General features: G+C 35.8%; 8 protein-coding genes and 5 non-coding genes across 13 annotated transcripts; 4 read left to right on the top strand and 9 right to left on the bottom strand.

Moving 5' to 3' along the window:
* Window positions 1–1,998: 1,998 nt before the first annotated feature.
* On the bottom strand, window positions 1,999–5,367 carry LOC6564007 (40S ribosomal protein S7). Its single transcript, XM_001990063.2, has 4 exons — window positions 5,301–5,367; window positions 4,854–5,021; window positions 4,429–4,761; window positions 1,999–2,227 (listed from the first exon to the last, which is right to left on the bottom strand). The coding sequence occupies exons 2-4, from the start codon at window positions 5,019–5,021 to the stop codon at window positions 2,144–2,146; spliced, it is 585 nt and encodes a 194-aa protein (XP_001990099.1). The 5' UTR covers window positions 5,301–5,367; the 3' UTR covers window positions 1,999–2,143.
* Window positions 2,529–2,667, bottom strand: LOC6564208. The gene has a single exon (XR_047188.2). It is a non-coding gene; the product is annotated as a small nucleolar RNA psi18S-1377 (small nucleolar RNA).
* Window positions 2,902–3,044, bottom strand: LOC6564209. The gene has a single exon (XR_047189.2). It is a non-coding gene; the product is annotated as a small nucleolar RNA psi18S-1377 (small nucleolar RNA).
* On the bottom strand, window positions 3,314–3,456 carry LOC6564210. The gene has a single exon (XR_047190.2). It is a non-coding gene; the product is annotated as a small nucleolar RNA psi18S-1377 (small nucleolar RNA).
* On the bottom strand, window positions 3,714–3,856 carry LOC6564211. Its single transcript, XR_047191.2, has one exon. It is a non-coding gene; the product is annotated as a small nucleolar RNA psi18S-1377 (small nucleolar RNA).
* LOC6564212 lies at window positions 4,080–4,222 on the bottom strand. The gene has a single exon (XR_047192.2). It is a non-coding gene; the product is annotated as a small nucleolar RNA psi18S-1377 (small nucleolar RNA).
* A 724-nt stretch (window positions 5,368–6,091) lies between the features above and the next one.
* On the top strand, window positions 6,092–6,532 carry LOC6564214 (cecropin-C). The gene is made up of 2 exons (XM_001990064.3): window positions 6,092–6,274; window positions 6,340–6,532. The coding sequence occupies exons 1-2, from the start codon at window positions 6,176–6,178 to the stop codon at window positions 6,430–6,432; spliced, it is 192 nt and encodes a 63-aa protein (XP_001990100.1). The 5' UTR covers window positions 6,092–6,175; the 3' UTR covers window positions 6,433–6,532.
* Window positions 6,533–7,516: 984 nt separating this feature from the next.
* LOC6564215 (cecropin-C) lies at window positions 7,517–7,883 on the bottom strand. Its single transcript, XM_001990065.3, has 2 exons — window positions 7,736–7,883; window positions 7,517–7,670 (listed from the first exon to the last, which is right to left on the bottom strand). The coding sequence occupies exons 1-2, from the start codon at window positions 7,832–7,834 to the stop codon at window positions 7,578–7,580; spliced, it is 192 nt and encodes a 63-aa protein (XP_001990101.1). The 5' UTR covers window positions 7,835–7,883; the 3' UTR covers window positions 7,517–7,577.
* A 1,528-nt stretch (window positions 7,884–9,411) lies between these two features.
* Window positions 9,412–9,822, top strand: LOC122322515 (cecropin-C-like). Its single transcript, XM_043215101.1, has 2 exons — window positions 9,412–9,550; window positions 9,616–9,822. The coding sequence occupies exons 1-2, from the start codon at window positions 9,452–9,454 to the stop codon at window positions 9,706–9,708; spliced, it is 192 nt and encodes a 63-aa protein (XP_043071036.1). The 5' UTR covers window positions 9,412–9,451; the 3' UTR covers window positions 9,709–9,822.
* Window positions 9,823–10,778: 956 nt separating this feature from the next.
* Window positions 10,779–11,137, bottom strand: LOC6571866 (cecropin-C). Its single transcript, XM_001997999.3, has 2 exons — window positions 10,980–11,137; window positions 10,779–10,914 (listed from the first exon to the last, which is right to left on the bottom strand). Exons 1-2 carry the CDS (start codon window positions 11,076–11,078, stop codon window positions 10,822–10,824), a joined length of 192 nt encoding a protein of 63 aa, XP_001998035.1. The 5' UTR covers window positions 11,079–11,137; the 3' UTR covers window positions 10,779–10,821.
* Window positions 11,138–12,899: 1,762 nt separating this feature from the next.
* Window positions 12,900–13,269, top strand: LOC6571774 (cecropin-C). The gene is made up of 2 exons (XM_001997911.3): window positions 12,900–13,051; window positions 13,117–13,269. The coding sequence occupies exons 1-2, from the start codon at window positions 12,953–12,955 to the stop codon at window positions 13,207–13,209; spliced, it is 192 nt and encodes a 63-aa protein (XP_001997947.1). The 5' UTR covers window positions 12,900–12,952; the 3' UTR covers window positions 13,210–13,269.
* A 1,035-nt stretch (window positions 13,270–14,304) lies between these two features.
* On the bottom strand, window positions 14,305–14,674 carry LOC122322514 (cecropin-C). The gene is made up of 2 exons (XM_043215100.1): window positions 14,521–14,674; window positions 14,305–14,455 (listed from the first exon to the last, which is right to left on the bottom strand). The coding sequence occupies exons 1-2, from the start codon at window positions 14,617–14,619 to the stop codon at window positions 14,363–14,365; spliced, it is 192 nt and encodes a 63-aa protein (XP_043071035.1). The 5' UTR covers window positions 14,620–14,674; the 3' UTR covers window positions 14,305–14,362.
* A 1,520-nt stretch (window positions 14,675–16,194) lies between these two features.
* On the top strand, window positions 16,195–16,550 carry LOC6564216 (cecropin-C). Its single transcript, XM_001990066.3, has 2 exons — window positions 16,195–16,336; window positions 16,402–16,550. The coding sequence occupies exons 1-2, from the start codon at window positions 16,238–16,240 to the stop codon at window positions 16,492–16,494; spliced, it is 192 nt and encodes a 63-aa protein (XP_001990102.1). The 5' UTR covers window positions 16,195–16,237; the 3' UTR covers window positions 16,495–16,550.
* Window positions 16,551–17,404: the final 854 nt, after the last annotated feature.

Below are 17,404 nucleotides of genomic sequence, written 5' to 3'. Positions count from 1 at the left end.
ACTTCTGTCTGTTCGTTCGGTCATCTAAACCAACTTGTGATAGGCTCAAGCTTTGATCCAGGGTATCTCCTAGTTGAGCAGCCTCCATAATGGATTATTACTGGGCTTAATTGCGAGGGTAAGCCCGTGTTGCTACACTTTGGATATTGCTTTTGTAAGTGTTGGCCTTGTTCGAATATTCCCACTGACATGCACTGGAACACATTTCAAAATTGTTATATTGCGTGATTTGGCTGTTGACTTGAATCAAATAGCAAAATGGCAATCATGCTGTTTGTTGTGGTCAAAGTTTCATCAGTATCCTGTAAAAATTTTTTGTCGAATTACAGGTTCTAAAGTAAAACCACGTATTGATAGTAGTAAAAAAAAAATAATACTAAATTCTAGCTATCATTATGAGATAATTCAAGTATAGTTTAATAAATATGCCATTTCGTATGTTCAGTCATTACACATTTTATAATTCGAAAGATAATATCTTATCAAAACATTATAATTAAGGGCCCAAAATGTTAAATAATGTTTAAAATTCCGATAAATATTTAAATGCCTTTAATACTTTTGTTGCATTAGCAATAATTATCTATGAGCTTCTTATAGATTAAATGTACTTAACATGTGATTTGCTACACATTATTTTACCACGCTGTAACCGTCTTTAATAATAAATTTAATTAAATTTAAAAGTATTGTTGAACAAGTTAATTTTCTTACAGGAAATCGTCTAAAAGCTTTTTATTTAAGCTTATAATTTAGGTGGCGATGTGAAGTATTTGTATTTAAGCTTTTAGTGGTTGATGTTCTTACTAAATTGAAAAGTAAAGACGCACACCAAATGAGTTGAATTTTAAATTTGGGTGAATTTTCACGAAGCATATTAGCGCAGTTGCAAACCAATTCAAACTCCCATTATTTACCTCGCCTCAACACATTTGCATACTGAATATTTTATTTAGTTTTTCAAATATATTTGTGTAGCATTTATATAGCCAAGTAGAACAGGAAAGAGGTGCACCCACAACAAGACTTTAGATGAAAAGCTTCAACAAAAATTGTATTCGGCCCCTCGCCTTGGTGAAAAGCTGACAACGCTTTGGTGTAACATATTATTTAAAGGATTATAACTTTATCAAAACAATTACTATTTTATTTTCAATGCTTACAATGTTCTTATACATTATCGAAGTCAATATAAAAAAAAATGCTCATCAGGCTTTGACAAGAGTAATTTTATAAAATGTTGCCGGCTTCAACCCCAACATTTAGTCTATCATCGTAAATTAAGTCGCACAACATGGAAAAGTCGCTTTCTTATAGTATACATGATAAATCCCTTTTGTACAAGAAGCCACCACCAACATACCACACCCACCTCCCCCCTCCATCTACTTCTACCTCACACTTCACCCTGAATGCGCACGTGATTATTCAAAATATTTATTACCGATTCCCACATGTGCCGTAATTACAAGCGGCGCATGTAAATGAGCCGAGTCGTGTGGAAAACTAGATCCACCAGCCGCAGTATTAACCCCTTTTCGCACATGTGTGGCAAGGATTTCATGCATCGCTACCACAAGTGTTTGTACAACAGCATCCAGCTGGCTGGAGGGGGCAGGCAAACAGGCAGGCCTATGAAACAACAAAAGTTACAAAGTGAATCCAATAAATATGCGCCACGCACTTTTTAATTAAACGCACATTCGAATATGTCGCCTCGGGGAGTGGATAACAAGATGACACACATAAGGCTCGGAAGTGATGCGTGTTTCCATTCACGATTGCTGTTAATCAAAGAAAGAAGTCCATGTACATCAAAGTGGATCAGAGCGCGCCAAGGAATTAAAAATTACACTCTCATAATGACAAGGCGTTGTTTAGTATTAAATTACAATTAATGTTTCATGTGGGGCTTTGAAGAATTTTCCGCGGCAGGTGTCATGTGGCAAGCATCAATTAGAATTTAAAGCCATTTATAAATTTCAAACAATACTTTAATTAATTTTTAAAAATGTTTACTGATTTATTTAGTTGAAGTTACGTTCATTCAGCTCTTGTAAAAAAAACCGCATCTTCTGTACAACAGAATTTCTGATTGAGCTGAACCAGCGCGACGACGACGACATTGCCAGCGGAACACAATCTAGACATTCAGGTAGTTGTCTGGGAATTCGAAGGTAACATCGCGGCCGGTAAGCTTCTTGTAGACCGAGGTGAAGGTGTCAACCTGCAAAACAGAATACAAATAAATTAGTCACAGCTCCATTTAGTTAAACATATAAATAATATTAAACAGTATTGTAATAATAAACAATAATTATATAAATAATATGACAAAAAGTGTCAAACGGTTCAGCCTTTTGCTGCAACATAAATAGCTGTAGTAAAAATTGGTTAAACGAGTCTGTTTAATTTGCCGCCGATATAGGAAGTCCCAAGGCACCAGGCACAAAACGGCGCTTGGGAGGCAAATAGGCGGAGGCTTTAAGCTTTAAAGTAACAACAGATGCGTGTGTTCATGGAGAGGGGCATGTAACCAGCTTTTAGTAATGTAAAAGCTATAGACCAGAGTCAGCTCAACATTATGGAGTAAGGTGGTACTTAATGTGCGTTCTGTTTGACAATCACTGAACGAGTATCTAAATTCAGCAAATAACACAAGAACGGTCGCCGTTTCAATTATAGAGTGAGTAATATAATGTTGTGTGACACCTAACACTCGTTTGTTTATAAATATGTTCTCAAATTTGATCATTTCAAAATTTCCGTTTTCCTCTTTGATTCTCTCAACTTCGTTGATAAAGCTATACTAATAGAATTTCCTTTTTAGAGTAAGCTTGTAAGTTAAGCTCTGAATCTGTAGTTCTTTAACACCATTCTAGTTGCGCATAAATTCCAGATTAATGTAGCCCGAGGATAGTTATGTAGACACCTTGGTTTTGATAGGTTCAACAACGTGGAGTTAACTGGCTTGGAGTTTGTTGTGCGTTCTGTTTGACAATCACTGAATGATAAACTAAATTCAGCAAATAACACAAGAACGGTATTAAAAATTTGTCACTAAGTGTATAACCCATATTAAAGGAGACGTTATTCGAGTCAATTTGTTTATAACTGTTTTTGCTCAATCATCATATAAAACATCAGGTTTTCTGAATGGTTCTATGAAAACTAATATATTCGTATATGAATATATGTGGATATAATTATATAATTATACATATAATACGTCTGCTTATTTGTACAGCAACTATCTAAATATTCAGGTTGAGTTCCTCATCTGTACTACTGAAACTTTTCTATAACTTTAAAGCAATGTAGCCCGAGGATAGTTATGTAGACACCTTGGTTTTGATAGGTTCAACAATGTGGAGTTAACTGGCTTGGAGTTTGTTGTGCGTTCTGTTTGACAATCACTGAATGATAAACTAAATTCAGCAAATAACACAAGAACGGTATTAAAAATTTGTCACTAAGTGTATAACCCATATTAAAGGAGACGTTATTCGAGTCAATTTGTTTATAACTGTTTTTGCTCAATCATCATATAAAACATCAGGTTTTCTGAATGGTTCTCGAAAACTAATATATTCTTATATGAATATATGTGGATATAATTGTACATATAATACGTCTGCTTATTTGTACAGCAACTATCTAAATATTCAGGTTGAGTTCATCTGTACTACTGAAACTTTTCTATAACTTTAAAGCAATGTAGCCCGAGGATAGTTATGTAGACACCTTGGTTTTGATAGGTTCAACAATGTGGAGTTAACTGGCTTGGAGTTTGTTGTGCGTTCTGTTTGACAATCACTGAATGAGAGACTAAATTCAGCAAATAACACAAGAACGGTGTCTGTTTCATCGTGTAAACCCTTCAAGTCTGGTTATAAGTATATTCTCAAATTTCACAATTATTATATATAAGTGGCAATCTTTCTGTTTTTTTCCATGCAAACTAATTACACTAAACATTATATTGATAGAAGTTTAAATAGAATATATCTGCCTTAAACATACAATTATTACATATGCTCTGGATTTATCCTTTAGTTGTGTATACATATTTAGAGGAGGAATGTAGCCAGAGGATAGTTATGTAGACACCTTGGTATTGATAGGTTCAACAACGTGGAGTTAACTGGCTTGGAATTTGCTGTGCGTTCTGTTTGACAATCACTGAATGATAAACTAAGTTCAGCAAATAACACAAGAACGGTAGCATTGCTATAAATGTGGCCAATATATGGAGATGTGCACCGGCACGGCGGCGTTAGTGGTGCACAATAACGAGTTATTGGCGAATGCTGTGTGTCCCCTGTGACAATCACGACGCTTGGCAGACGCGCCGCAAATAACACGGGGACAACAACAACGCACAGTGGTTAAATTTCGAGTAATATTGTTACAGCTGGCGACACTCACTTTGTGTTCGATGGTGGTCTGCTGGTTCTTGTCCAGGTGCACCTTAACCAGCTGGGAGCCGTCCAGCTTGACGCGGACACGCTTGCCAACGATTTCGGCGGGGAAGACCAGATCCTCCAGAATGGCATCGTACACAGCGGTCAGAGTGCGCGAGCGTGGACGCTTCTGTTTCAATGGGTTGCGCGCCTTGCGGGTCGGCTTGGGCAGAATCTTGCGCTCGCCGATGACGACAACGTGCTTGCCGGAGAATTTCTTCTCCAGTTCGCGGACCAGAATGATCTGGATCTTCTGGAACACCTTCTGCTGGGGAATGGGCACGTAGATGATGACGGCCTGCAAACACACGCGCACACACAGAGAGAGAGAGAGAGAGAGAGTAAACACACATTAGCTGGAGTCGACATCAATCAACAGCAACAACTCACCTTCTTGCTGCCAAACTCAATCTCGCGTGCACGGGTAATGTGCAAATCGCGCAGATAAGGCTTCAGATCGCTGTTGGCCTCCAGCTCAACGAGCGCCTGGGCAATGGACTTCTCGAACTCATCGGGGTCGGAGCCGCCGGGCTTAATAATCTTGGAGCCGATAGCCATCTGCAAATCGAATGGAATGCCCGTTTAATATTGTGATTAATGCTGCCAAAATTAGTGTACAGCAACAGCAAAGCCGCGAAAGCAAATTTTCTTTCAACGCTAGTCGTTTTTCTAATCACTGTGCATCGACTTGATTTGAATGGCTTTCACTCGGCACTTTGTGTCAAAATGATTGGCATTGTTTTGTTAACGTATTTTCGCATTTATTTTCGGCTTTGCGTTGCATGTTGCGCCGGTTTTTCGACTTTTTCATCGCGTTCACAGAAAATTTACACCAACCTTTGTCGACTATTTTGACAGGAAAGGAAGTCAGCGACGCGACACTGAACTGTGCAAACGTCATCGGTACTCAGGGTTGCTTTTGACGTGAAGTTGGCAGCGGTGGTTTGCTTTGTACGCGAAGCGATAGGTGGCGCATGTGTGCTGTTTGAATGTGAACGTAAAAAACATTAAACAAAACGAAAACTCAAATCTAACAGCTTAATTACATTTTAATGATTCATTTGATTCTTTACCATAATTTTTCTTAAATCTAAAATCATTTTCAACACCAAAACCATTTTGATCTGGACTTAGCATTTAGATTAGTACTACAATACTTGCTTATTAAATAAATAAATTGGTGAAACTACTAATTAATAAATAATACAGACAACTAAAATTTTCAGTGCGGTCCATATCTATGTAAATAATAGATATAAATATTAAGATTCAGCACATAAAAGAAAAATGTACTTTATACTTTGGGGAAAACGATAACAAATTTTAGATACTGCAGATACAGTAAGAATAATTAGTTATTTTCTTAAGCAAATAACAGGTATTTATACATGTGCTGGAGAAATACACCGGTTCCAATTTCACTTATCAAAAATCACATACCGAAAAATTTCCCCCGTCTTTTTGTTTTGGCCAAGGTTGAATTCTGTGTAGTTTCGCTCAATAAAAAGTCCCCTTCGCTTGAAGCTATTATATATTATAAATATTTCAGCGACATCAGGTCGAGTCTTATCAGAATCGCTGAGCACCAGTGAGCTATAAAAACGGCACTTGCATGCCAGACAAATTATCAATCGCTCAGCTGCAGCAGCCACAGTAACAACTCAGATCTTAACCCACTACATTCCAAGGAATTCTAAATACCACATCTCAACATGAACTTCTACAAGATCTTCATCTTTGTTGCCCTCATCCTTGCCATCAGCATAGGTCAATCCGAGGCTGGTTGGTTGAAGAAGCTTGGCAAGAGAATTGTAAGTGTTTTGAAGGTGCACACAATATAAACCAATACTTATTATATATTTTTGTGTTATTACAGGAACGCGTTGGCCAGCACACTCGGGATGCCACCATCCAGGGACTGGGTATCGCCCAACAGGCCGCCAATGTTGCAGCCACTGCCAGGGGCTAACGTCAATAACCCCAAGCTGTGTTCTTAAATTATCCATTAAATATATTTATTTATTAATTTTAAGTGTCTACATATAATAAAATAAAATTGACAATTCAAATATATCAAGCAAAACCTTTTGTGTCTTTTAAAATAAATAAAATCAAATTATATACAGATTAAACTTATGACTTGCACGACTCTAATCTTTCAGATGATATTATAATTTTCTTTTGATGTTTGTAACGCATTGAAGAAGACGTCAAGATAATAAACAGAAAATATGTTAGAGAAGAGTGCCTGACGCTTAGCTGTCAACTTATGTGAACACATTTGACATCGCAGCTTGTCTTGCATTTCCCTTTTGTAATTTAATCTGTTGTTAAATGCGAGCAAAGGTAATTGTAATTTATATTTGTATAAGTTACATGAATCGTACCTATTTCCTGTATTAGACACAAAGCTCTGAATAAATATAAACCTCAAGCTATAATTATTATTATTATAGCTCTTCCATCAGCTCCAACTCCCTCACGAACGTGAGGATCTTTGTTGGGTTGGGGTCTACTATGTCTTTGCAATTCAAAACATGCGCCCCGAGGGCGCTATAATAGATATAACAAGAAAATTCATCCCATGTACTGTATATTAATAATAAATACATCAGTTTGAAAGACTTATACCAAATTCTAACGCAATATTGTAGCTTCAGTAGTCTGCGGCAAACGCAGAGTTATGATAATTAACACTTGTATTAGTTGAGTTCAGAATACTGACAAAGATTAAATTAATTTGACATTTGTTCTGCATGCTTCAAAATTAAGCATATATGCCAAGGTCAATAGGTTTAAGACTGAGGGACCAGTTTGCATCGAAACAGACAGAGGGAAAAGGATATGCCGACTCGGCATATATGCATATACTTTGTGGGATCAACATCAAACATCAAAACAAAAATATAATATCATCTGCAATAATTAAGTCAAGCAAGTCATGATTTTATTCTGTATATAAATTTATTTTATTTCTTTTAAAAGTCAAAAGAGGTTTTGCTTCGAAATATATTAATTGTTAAATTTATTTATATATGTAAACACTTAAAATTAATAAATAAATATATTTAATGAATAATTGAAGAGCACAGCTATTGACGGGGGCTATTGACATCAGCCTCTGGCAGTGGCTGCAACATTGGCGGCCTGTTGGGCGATACCCAGTCCCTGGATGGTGGCATCCCGAGTGTGCTGGCCAACGCGTTCCTGTAATAACACAAAAATATATAATAAGTATTGGTTTATATTGTGTGCACCTTCAAAACACTTACAATTCTCTTGCCAAGCTTCTTCAACCAACCAGCCTCGGATTGACCTATGCTGATGGCAAGGATGAGGGCAACAAAGATGAAGATCTTGTAGAAGTTCATGTTGAGATGTGGTATTTGAAATTCCTTGGAATGTAGTGGGTTAAGATCTGAATGTTACCGTGGCTGCTGGAGCTGAGCGACTGATGATTTGAGTAGCCAGACAGTGCCTCTTTTATATGTTGAATGATTCAAGCCATCAAGCTGCCGTCGGCAAGCAGCAGGCTGATAAGCTTTTAATGTGGCTTGCATAAATGCAAAGGGGATTTTGTCTGGCAAGAAGACGAACGAACGCAAGCAGTGTAGTCGTTCTAATAAGAATGTCAGGAAAAAATGTTTAATTCGGGTAACCACCAAACACGTTTGTCATACTTTAAAGCCAAATGCAAATTGGGTGATTTACAGAAGTTTACTACTAGGCAAATCATTAATGAAATTTTGCGCGGGTTTTTCTGTTTCTCTACTACAGCAAATTGTGTGAAATACAACATTTTACTACGAGCTAAAAAATGAATGAAATTTTGTGTGGATTTCTCTTGCTCTTTACTCAAAAAGAATGTGCCACTGACCTGTTCTGGCTGATCGTAATGACATTTAGCGATCGCTTCGATCGGGCCTACACGTAATAAATTAACCGCAGAGAGAACGTTAATTTGTTTATTTAAAATATTTGAAAGCAGAATATTGTTGCTTTAATATTCTAAGTATTTTTCTACTCAACAGTTTTTTGGACCACGCCCACTCTCGGTCCCAAAATGATCAAATGCCTATATCTCCCGCAATTTAAGAGCTAAATTTACCAAACTTGGAAGAACGATTAAAAGGAACTTTCTCTAATAATTGTTTTCAGCCACGCCCACTCCCGCCCCCAAAATTCCCAGAAGCCCATATCAACCGCTCTTTTAAAGTCAAACTTAGACGCCAGATAACTTAAAATCTCCTTCAAGGATCATATTTCATGGATGATACTTTATGGTATCAGAGTATTTTGTAGTCGGTTACGCCCGACTGCAATGTTGTCACTTGATTTTGTGAGTATTTAAAAAAAATGATTTCATAAAAGAATTTATCTTTCGACTGATTGTTCCAATGAGATTTATATGATTGATTTGATTGATCCGGCAAAATCCAATATATTTATCGCCTGTAGTAAAAAGTCTATGTATATGCCAAGTTTTATCATATTTCTATACTGATCAGGAATATATATACCTCGGATATATTCCGCAGAAATGTCTCCCTTAATGTATTCAGAATTACATCATGACAAATACTGTTTAATAATTTTGCTGAAATAAATGGTGTATTAACAGAGCAAATACAATATAAGCTAATTATAAAAGTTTACAATTTAACTGCTCTAATGATATAAGGTCTACTAAAAGAAATATCAAAAAGCATATAACAAATGATTCCCCAATTTAAAACTCTTACAAAGTCAGGTTGACATTCGCGTAGTATTCCCCATAAAAAATCCCCTATTCATCTGCGTTGTTTTTATTCGCGCAACATCTGTTCAAACCTTATCAGACTCGGTAAGGTGCTCGACTGCTGATTTGCGGTATATAAGCACGTTCAGCTGGCTACTCAAATCATCAGTCGCTCAGCTCCAGCAACCACAGTAACAGCTCAAATCCTTACTCACTATCTTCCAAGGAATTTCAAATACCACATCTCAAAATGAACTTCTACAAGATCTTCATCTTTGTTGCCCTCATCCTTGCCATCAGCATAGGTCAATCCGAGGCTGGTTGGTTGAAGAAGCTTGGCAAGAGAATTGTAAGTGCTTTGAAGGTATATTCAGTATAAACCAAGACTTATGATATATTTTTGTGTTATTACAGGAACGCGTTGGCCAGCACACTCGGGATGCCACCATCCAGGGACTGGGTATCGCCCAACAGGCCGCCAATGTTGCAGCCACTGCCAGGGGCTAACGTCAATAACCCCAAGCTGTGTTCTTAAATTATCCATTAAATATATTTATTTATTAAATTTAAGTGTTTACATATAATAAAATAAAATTGACAATTCAAATATATCAAGCAAAACCTTTTGTGTCTTTTAAAATAAATAAAATCAAATTATATACAGATTAAACTTATGACTTGCACGACTCTAATCTTTCAGATGATATTATAATTTTCTTTTGATGTTTGTAACGCATTGAAGAAGACGTCAAGATAATAAACAGAAAATATGTTAGAGAAGAGTGCCTGACGCTTAGCTGTCAACTTATGTGAACACATTTGACATGTTTAACATTGTATTTAACAGCATGAATTAATATGATATAAACAATAAAATGCATCCAATAAACTGTGTATTTAATAAAAATACATCCGTTTAAATGACTCTAACATGTAGCTACGTATTTTTATTTGTTACCCTTTTTGCACTTGCAAAATTTGGAGTAATAAATATTTGTTTTTCCGCTATAAATAATAGACCGTCAAATGTAGCTTATATGTATATATATTGTATATTTATATATATACATATATATATGTATATAAATATATTTATATTTCTATAATTGCATAAATAAACAAATTTGGTGTGCTTATAAATAATAAATATAATTTCCTACACAATATTGTAGCTGATAATTATTAGCATATATATAAATAAGTTGAGTCCAGAATACGTTCAAAGATGAAAACAAATTCGACATTTGTTCTGCCTTCTGCAAAATTAAGTATGTATATATGCCAAGTCGACTAGTTTGCATAGCAAGAGACAAACAGGCGGACGACGAATTGACGGACAGACCAAAATTGCTAAAGCGACTCGGCTAGTGATGCTGATAAAGAATATAAATATACTTTGTGGGATCGTCTTCTTCAATGCAATACAAGCATAATAACACAATTATAATATCATCTGCACCAGTGGAGCCATGCAAATAATGATTCTAATCTGAATAACATTTTATATTATAATTTTTAACTGTTAATTTTATTTTATTCTATGTAAACACTTAAATTTAATAAAATAAATATATTTAATGAATAATTGAAGAGCACAGCTATTGGCGGGGGCTATTGACATCAGCCCCTGGCAGTGGCTGCAACATTGGCGGCCTGTTGGGCGATACCCAGTCCCTGGATGGTGGCATCCCGAGTGTGCTGGCCAATGCGTTCCTGTAATAACACAAAAATATATCATAAGTATTGGTTTATACTGAATATACCTTCAAAGCACTTACAATTCTCTTGCCAAGCTTCTTCAACCAACCAGCCTCGGATTGACCTATGCTGATGGCAAGGATGAGGGCAACAAAGATGAAGATCTTGTAGAAGTTCATGTTGAGATGTGGTATTTGAAATTCCTTGGAATGTAGTGGGTTAAGAGCTGAGTTGTTACTGTGGCTACTGGAGCTGAGCGACTGATGATCTGAGTAGCCAGAGATTGCCTCTTTTATATGTCGAATGATTCAAGCCATCAAGCTGCCGGCGGCAAGCAGCAGGCTGATAAGCTTTTTATGTGGCTTGCATGAATGCAAAGGGGATTTTGTCTTGCAAAAAAGCACACGAGATGAAAGTAAGTATGGTGAAAAAGGTAAAATATGCCATGAATCATACCTTGTGAATTTAAATAGTTTTGGGTCAATACTAAATGCTAGATTTGCATTTATTCAGATGTGCTGTTATTATATGTCCGGCAATTGTGATCGATTATGCCAGATACAGTTTTAGGAATAAAATAATAAAGTATTGCTGCAAAATTTGTGTAAGCTAAGACCAATGACGAAACAAACCAATATCGAATAACACTTTAAGCCAAAATTTTAGGTATTTCCGCACTCTCCCAATTAGTCGCTCTAATAAGAAGGTCAGTAAAAAATGTTTAATCCGGGTAACCACCAAACACGTTTGTCATACTTTAAAGCCAAATGCAAATTGGGTGAATTACAGAATTTTACTACTAGGCAAATCATGAATGAAATTTTGCGCGGGTTTTTTATCTCTCTCCTGAGAAATGAATATGCCACTGACCTGTTCTGGCTGATCATTATGGCATTGAGCGATCGCTTCGAGCGGGCAAACACGTAATAAAAGAACCGCAGAGATAACGTTTTTTATTTTCATTTGTCGTCATTGTCGTTGTTGTTGTTGGTGTGTTTGCCTGTTGCATGGCTCTTTATCAGTAATTATTGCTAGTAATAAATTGGCCGTGCTTATTAATCTGTTCTGCTCTGTTCTGTTCTGTTCCTTTTTCGAAAAAGGAAGGTGTAAGAAATACCTGTTGGATGTTAATATATTTACCCACATAATGAAAGCAGCACAGTAACCAGTACGTTTGGTCGGTTTTGGAGATGAGTGAACAGGAGAAAACATTACTATCTAGATCTGTCCCGTTTTATCCTGTAGTTGATTTATGAGATACTTTCTTAAAATAAATTTACAAAAATTGAGGGCTGAATGTTAATTAGTAATTTAGTCAAGCTCTTTATTTTATATAAGAACATGCAAAATTAAATCTTTCTTACATCTTTGATTACAAACCCATATAGATTGAAGTCAAATTGTCGTTGTTTAAATTTTAATATAAATTTATTAAGCCAACCTATGAAAGCTGTATGATACCGCAGTCCGATTTTGATGATTTCAAAATGTTGATAGCAATATTCAAGAATTATTATTTTGACCGATTGTACTTAAGGAATGATTTCAATGATTTTTGTGTTCAAGTGTGATCAGTAAAACACACATTTGGATCATTTTTTTTTAGGATATTTAAAAGCAAAAAAGTTTTTCATAAAATAACTTATCCTTCGACTGATATGTCGATATGTCTCCCCCTGTATTAACAGAGCAAATACAATATAAGTTAAGATTAAATGTTTACAATTTAACTACTCTAATGAGATAAGGTCTACTAAAAGAAATATCAAAAAGCATATAACAAATGATTCCCCAATTTAAAACTCTTACAAAGTCAATTTGACATTTGCGTAGTATTCCCCATAAAAAATCCCCTATTCATCTGCGTTCTTTATTCGCGCAACATCTGTTCAAACCTTATCAGACTCGGTAAGATGCTCGACTAATGATTTGCGGTATATAAGCACGTTCAGCTGGCTACTCAAATCATCAGTCGCTCAGCTCCAGCAGCCACAGTAACAGCTCAGATCTTAACCCACTATTTTCCAAGGAATTTTAAATACCACATCTCAACATGAACTTCTACAAGATCTTCATCTTTGTTGCCCTCATCATTGCCGTCAGCATAGGTCAATCCGAGGCTGGTTGGTTGAAGAAGCTTGGCAAGAGAATTGTAAGTGTTTTGAAGGTGCACACAATATAAACCAATACTTATTATATATTTTTGTGTTATTACAGGAACGCGTTGGCCAGCACACTCGGGATGCCACCATTCAGGGACTGGGTATCGCCCAACAGGCCGCCAATGTTGCAGCCACTGCCAGAGGCTGATGTCAATAGCCCCCGTCAATAGCTGTGCTCTTCAATTATTCATTAAATATATTTATTTATTCATTTTAAGTGTTTACATATATAAATAAATTTAACAATTAATATATTTCGAAGCAAAACCTCTTTTGACTTTTAAAAGGAAATAAAATAAATTTATATACAGAATAAAATCATGACTTGCTTGACTTAATTATTGCAGAGAACATTATATTTTTGTTTTGATGTTTGATGTTGACCCCACAAAGTATATGTATATATTCTTTATCAGCATCACTAGCCGAGTCGGTATATCCTTTTCCGTCTGTCTGTTTCGATGCAAACTGGTCCCTCAGTATGAAAACTATCGACCTTGGCATATATGCTTATTTTTGAAGCATGCAGAACAAATTTCAAATTAATTTAATCTTTGTCAGTATTCTGAACTCAACTAATACAAGTGTTAATTATCATAACTCTGCGTTTGCCGCAGACTACTGAAGCTACAATATTGCGTAAGAATTTGGTATAAGTCTTTCAAACTGATGTATTTATTATTAAATATACAGGACATGGGATGAATTTTATTGTTATATCTATTATAGCGCCCTAGGGGCGCATATTTTGAATTGCAATGACATAGACGACCTCAACCCAACAAAGATCCTCACGTTCATGAGGGAGTTGGGCTGATGAAAGAGCTATAATAATAATAATTATAGCTTGAGGTTTATATTTATTCAGAGCTTTGTGTCTAATACAGGAAATAGGTACGATTCATGTAACTTATACAAATATAAATTACAATTACCTTTGCTCGCATTTAACAACAGATTAAATTACAAAAGGGAAATGCAAGACAAGCTGCGATGTCAAATGTGTTCACATAAGTTAAAATATAATAAAATAAAGTCTCTCAAATATTTTCTGTTTATGACGTCTTCTTAAATGCGTTACAAATATCAAAACAAAATTATAATATCATCTGCAATAATAGAGTCATGCAAGTCATAATTTTAATCTTTATATTATTTTACTTTATTTCCTTTTCAAAGACATAAAAAGTTTTGCTTGATATATTTTAATTGTTAAATTTATTTATATATGTAAACACTTAAAATTAATAAATAAATATATTTAATGGATAATTTAAGAACACAGCTTGGGGTTATTGACGTTAGCCCCTGGCAGTGGCTGCAACATTGGCGGCCTGTTGGGCGATACCCAGTCCCTGGATGGTGGCATCCCGAGTGTGCTGGCCAATGCGTTCCTGTAATAACACAAAAATACATCATAAGTATTGGTTTATACTGAATATACCTTCAAAACACTTACAATTCTCTTGCCAAGCTTCTTCAACCAACCAGCCTCGGATTGACCTATGCTGATGGCAAGGATGAGGGCAACAAAGATGAAGATCTTGTAGAAGTTCATGTTGAGATGTGGTATTTGAAATTCCTTGGAATGTAGTGGGTTAAGATCTGAATGTTACCGTGGCTGCTGGAGCTGAGCGACTGATGATTTGAGTAGCCAGACAGTGCCTCTTTTATATGTTGAATGATTCAAGCCATCAAGCTGCCGTCGGCAAGCAGCAGGCTGATAAGCTTTTAATGTGGCTTGCATGAATGCATAGGGGATTTTGTCTGGCAAGAAGACGAACGAACGCAAGCAGTGTAGTCGTTCTAATAAGAATGTCAGGAAAAAATGTTTAATTCGGGTAACCACCAAACACGTTTGTCATACTTTAAAGCCAAATGCAAATTGGGTGATTTACAGAAGTTTACTACTAGGCAAATCATTAATGAAATTTTGCGCGGGTTTTTCTGTTTCTCTACTACAGCAAATTGTGTGAAATACAACATTTTACTACGAACTAAATCATGAATGAAATTTTGTGTGGATTTCTTTTGCTCTTCACTCAAAAATGAATATGCCACTGACCTGTTCTGGCTGATCGTAATGACATTTAGCGATCGCTTCGACCGGGCCTACACGTATTAAATTAACCGCAGAGAGAACGTTAATTTGTTTATTTAAAATATTTGAAATCAGAATATTGTTGCTTTAATATTCTAAGTATTTTTCTACTCAACAGTTTTTTGGACCACGCCCACTCTCGGTCCCAAAATGATCAAATGCCTATATCTCCCGCAATTTAAGAGCTAAATTTACCAAACTTGGAAGAACGATTAAAAGGAACTTTCTCTAATAATTGTTTTCAGCCACGCCCACTCCCGCCCCCAAAATTCCCAGAAGCCCATATCAACCGCTCTTTTAAAGTCAAACTTAGACGCCAGATAACTTAAAATCTCCTTCAAGGATCATATTTCATGGATGATACTTTATGGTATCAGAGTATTTTGTAGTCGGTTACGCCCGACTGCAATGTTGTCACTTGATTTTGTGAGTATTTAAAAAAAATGATTTCATAAAAGAATTTATCTTTCGACTGATTGTTCCAATGAGATTTATATGATTGATTTGATTGATCCGGCAAAATCCAATATATTTATCGCCTGTAGTAAAAAGTCTATGTATATGCCAAGTTTTATCATATTTCTATACTGATCAGGAATATATATACCTCGGATATATTCCGCAGAAATGTCTCCCTTAATGTATTCAGAATTACATCATGACAAATACTGTTTAATAATTTTGCTGAAATAAATGGTGTATTAACAGAGCAAATACAATATAAGCTAATTATAAAAGTTTACAATTTAACTGCTCTAATGATATAAGGTCTACTAAAAGAAATATCAAAAAGCATATAACAAATGATTCCCCAATTTAAAACTCTTACAAAGTCAGGTTGACATTCGCGTAGTATTCCCCATAAAAAATCCCCTATTCATCTGCGTTGTTTTTATTCGCGCAACATCTGTTCAAACCTTATCAGACTCGGTAAGGTGCTCGACTGCTGATTTGCGGTATATAAGCACGTTCAGCTGGCTACTCAAATCATCAGTCGCTCAGCTCCAGCAACCACAGTAACAGCTCAAATCCTTACTCACTATCTTCCAAGGAATTTCAAATACCACATCTCAAAATGAACTTCTACAAGATCTTCATCTTTGTTGCCCTCATCCTTGCCATCAGCATAGGTCAATCCGAGGCTGGTTGGTTGAAGAAGCTTGGCAAGAGAATTGTAAGTGCTTTGAAGGTATATTCAGTATAAACCAAGACTTATGATATATTTTTGTGTTATTACAGGAACGCGTTGGCCAGCACACTCGGGATGCCACCATCCAGGGACTGGGTATCGCCCAACAGGCCGCCAATGTTGCAGCCACTGCCAGGGGCTAACGTCAATAACCCCAAGCTGTGTTCTTAAATTATCCATTAAATATATTTATTTATTAAATTTAAGTGTTTACATATAATAAAAAAAATAGTAATGAAAATATTGCGAAGCAAAACCTTTTGTGTATTTTAAAAGAAATAAAATCAAATTATATACAGATTAAAATCATGACCTATATGACTCCATATTATTTATATATTCTTTATCAGTATCTCTACCCGAGTCGGTATTACCATTCCGGTCCGTCTGCTAGTCTGTTTCTTTGCAAATTTGGCTTTCATGAATGCATAGGGGGATTTTGTCCCGCAAGAAAGCGAATTGAAAGAAAGCATGGTGAGTGTGGTAAGATTTGCCATAAAAAATATTTCCATGAATCATGTCTTGACAATTTAAATAATTTTGTTTAAATAGTAAATATATTAGCAACTAATATATTTGCATTTATTCAGATGTTTTGTTATTATATGTCCGGCAATTGTGATCGATTATGCCAGATACAGTTTTAGGAATAAACTAATAAAGTATTGCTGCAAAATTTGTGTAAGCTAAGACCAATGACGAAACAAAACAATATCGAATAACACTTAAGCCAAAATTCTAGGTATTTCCGCACTCTCCCAATTAGTCGCTCTCATAAGAAGGTCAGTAAAAAAGGTTTAATCCGGGTAACCACCAAAAATATTTGTCATACTTTAAAGCCAAATGCAAATTGGGTGAATTACAAAAGTTTACTACTAGGCAAATCATGAATGAAATTTTGCGCGGGTTTTTCTGCTTCTGTACTACAGCCAATTGTGTGAAATACAAAATTTTACTACGAGCTAAATCAGGAATGAAACTTTGTGACCTCTTTACTCAAAAATGACTATGCCACTTACCGGTTCTGCTTCGAGCCGGCAAACAAAAAGAACC

The sequence above is a fragment of the Drosophila grimshawi genome, unplaced genomic scaffold, assembly GCF_018153295.1.
Source record: "Drosophila grimshawi isolate 15287-2541.00 unplaced genomic scaffold, ASM1815329v1 contig_311, whole genome shotgun sequence".
Lineage (NCBI taxonomy): Eukaryota > Metazoa > Arthropoda > Insecta > Diptera > Drosophilidae > Drosophila > Drosophila grimshawi.
Note: the sequence above shows the minus strand (reverse complement) of the source record. Positions and strands in the feature narration are given on the sequence as shown.